General features: G+C 45.3%; 1 protein-coding gene across 1 annotated transcript; it reads right to left on the bottom strand.

Annotated features, from left to right (window-relative positions):
• Positions 1–1,289: 1,289 nt before the first annotated feature.
• Positions 1,290–1,937, bottom strand: LOC120076109 (uncharacterized). The gene has a single exon (XM_039029887.2). It carries the CDS (start codon positions 1,935–1,937, stop codon positions 1,290–1,292), a length of 648 nt encoding a protein of 215 aa, XP_038885815.2.
• Between the last annotated feature and the right edge of the window lie 547 nt (positions 1,938–2,484).

Raw genomic sequence — 2,484 nt, 5'->3', positions numbered from 1 at the left:
TAAACCAAAATTTCATCAATAAAAACAATCACAAAGGTGTTGAGGAATTCCTTGAACACCCTATTCATCAAATCCATGAACACCGCTGGTGCATTCGTTAGACCGAACGACATCACTATGAACTCATAATGTTCATACCTCGAACGAAAAGATGTCTTGGGTATGTCACTGTCCTTTATTCTCAATTGGTGGTATCCTGACCGAAGATCAATCTTGGAGAATACCGTAGCTCTCTGTAACTGGTCAAACAAATCATCAATCCGGGGAAGGGGATACTTGTTCTTGACGGTCACCTTGTTCAGCTCTCTATAATCAATGCATAGATGTAACGATCCATCCTTCTTTTTCACAAACAAAATAGGTGCACCCCATGGTGACACGATAGGGCGTATGAAACCCTTGTCCAACAACTTCAGCAATTGGACCTTCAGTTCCTTCAACTCTGCCAGGGCCATCCTGTATGAAGCCTTCGAAATAGGGGTTGTGCCTGGCTCCAATTTAATAGCAAAATCTATCTCCCGCTGCAGGGGCAGTCTGGGAAGATCCTCTGGAAAAACGTCTAGAAAATCCCTCACTACTGGCTCCAAAGTCAAGGTGACTTTAGTCTCTCTAGTGTCCACCACATTGGCCATAAAGCCTCAGGCTCCTTGGTCAAATAGTCTACTGGCCTTCAATGCTGAAATCACTTTGGGTAGGACTATAGTCCCAACCCCTTTAAACTTAAAACTGGCTCCTGTAGGAGGGTTAAAGATGACCTCCTTACGGGAGCAATCTATGCTGGCATGATTAGCAGCTAACCAATCCCTGCCCAATATCACATCAAAATTGCGCATATCTAAAATTATCAAGGTTACATCTAATGCGCGATTGGCTACCTCTACCTGACATGCTTTTATCTTTTCTGTAGCTAACATGATCTCTCCTGATGGAGTGGAAATGGACAATGCAAATGGCAAAGGTTCTGAGTCTAACATGGCATGCCTAAAAAATACCACATATATAAATGAATGCGAAGAGCCAAAGTCAAACAAAACTAAAGCATGGTGCCCCATAATGGTAAGCGTACCTGTCATCACGGTGCCTGACTTCTCAACCTCATGCCGAGTGGTAGAGAACACCCTACCTTGCTGCTGTTGATGACTCGAGCCCCCCCTGAAAAGAGCTTACGGGCTGGCCCTTGTGTTCAGGCACGTTTTTCCTCGGGCATCTAGACAACGTCCCTAATGTCGCTTACCACAAGTGGTACATATCGGCCTATCCTCCTTGCCAGTCACAACCTGCGAACCCTGCTATCCCCACTGACGTGCAATATTCATTGTGTTCTGGTTCCTCTGCTGATGCTCAGGAGCCCTGGGCTCAGCCTTCATTTTTTGACCTGCGGAGGTCCCAATCCCAAGCGACCTCCTGTAATCCTCTCCCACTTGGGAGTCAACATCAATCCTTATGGCAGCCCGTAGTGCCGCAACATACGTCTTTAGGTCCAAGGCATGCACTATACCTCGCAGTCCACTCCTCAGGTCCTGGATGAATCTCTCTGTCCTCGCTGCCTTGGTGGCTACTAGTTCAGGAGTAAAGCGAGACAGCTTATCAAATTCCTGTTCATACTTCTCCACTGATATAACCCCCTGCTTCAAGTTCAAGAATTCCGCCTGCTTGTTGTACCGAGTGTTGGCCAAAAAATACTTCTCATAAAAGCGCTCCTTGAACTGCTCCCAGATTGCAAGCTCCCCACCAGTATCAATCATCTTCTCTACTGAAAGCCACCAGATTTTCGCATTACTAGTCAACATGAAAATTGCGCATTGAAGCTTATGCTCTTCCGGGCACCTCATAAAATGAAATATTGTCTCAATAGATGACAACCACATCTCTGCTTTGGTGGGGTCCCCCAACAATCCATCAAAGGAGCGAGGGTCATACTTCCGGAAATCCCTCATCTATCCTACGATCAGGTCTGTTGTAACTACTCAGGTGGCACCGGTTCCTTCTGAGCCTGAGTCTGGCAAGTCTGTCCTGCCATCATGCTACGAATCAGCTCCTGTAGCTTTCCCATTAGAGAAGTTGCAATAGCTTCACTAATTCTAGCTTCCATTTCCTTTTCATCAATTTAGGTCATAGGCGGATTTGAAGCTGCCGGAACAGTCTGGTTACTCTCAGCTCTCTCTGCTTGCACTTCTTCTCTAACTGTCTTTCTTATTCTAGGTATAGGTGCTATGTCCTATCATAAATTCATACGTTAACTAGCTATTTCTGGGTCTTTCTCAGAAATCATGCATTTAAAGCACTACATCACTGTTCTCATATATGCATTGAAACTTTCATTAGTAGGACGTACCTGGTGATGACGAGAGTTCCGTTACTTGGCCAAAGGGACTATCTAGACTTACGTAGTAAGTCTATAGAACCCAAAACATGGGCTCTGATACCAACCGTAACGACCTGACCCCCTAGAACTTAAGTTAGGTAGTTACTAAATACATGCAT

The sequence above is a fragment of the Benincasa hispida genome, chromosome 4 (assembly GCF_027475165.1).
Source record: "Benincasa hispida cultivar pf3 chromosome 4, pf3_genome.v1.1, whole genome shotgun sequence".
Taxonomy (NCBI): Eukaryota; Viridiplantae; Streptophyta; class Magnoliopsida; order Cucurbitales; family Cucurbitaceae; genus Benincasa; species Benincasa hispida.
The sequence above is the reverse complement of the archived record's forward strand: the minus strand, read 5'-3'. Positions and strand labels throughout refer to the sequence as shown.

Bases quoted from the DNA above. Each gene is read 5' to 3' on its own strand.
- LOC120076109 (XM_039029887.2), bottom strand. From the start codon at position 1,937: ATGAGGGATTTCCGGAAGTATGACCCTCGCTCCTTTGATGGATTGTTG.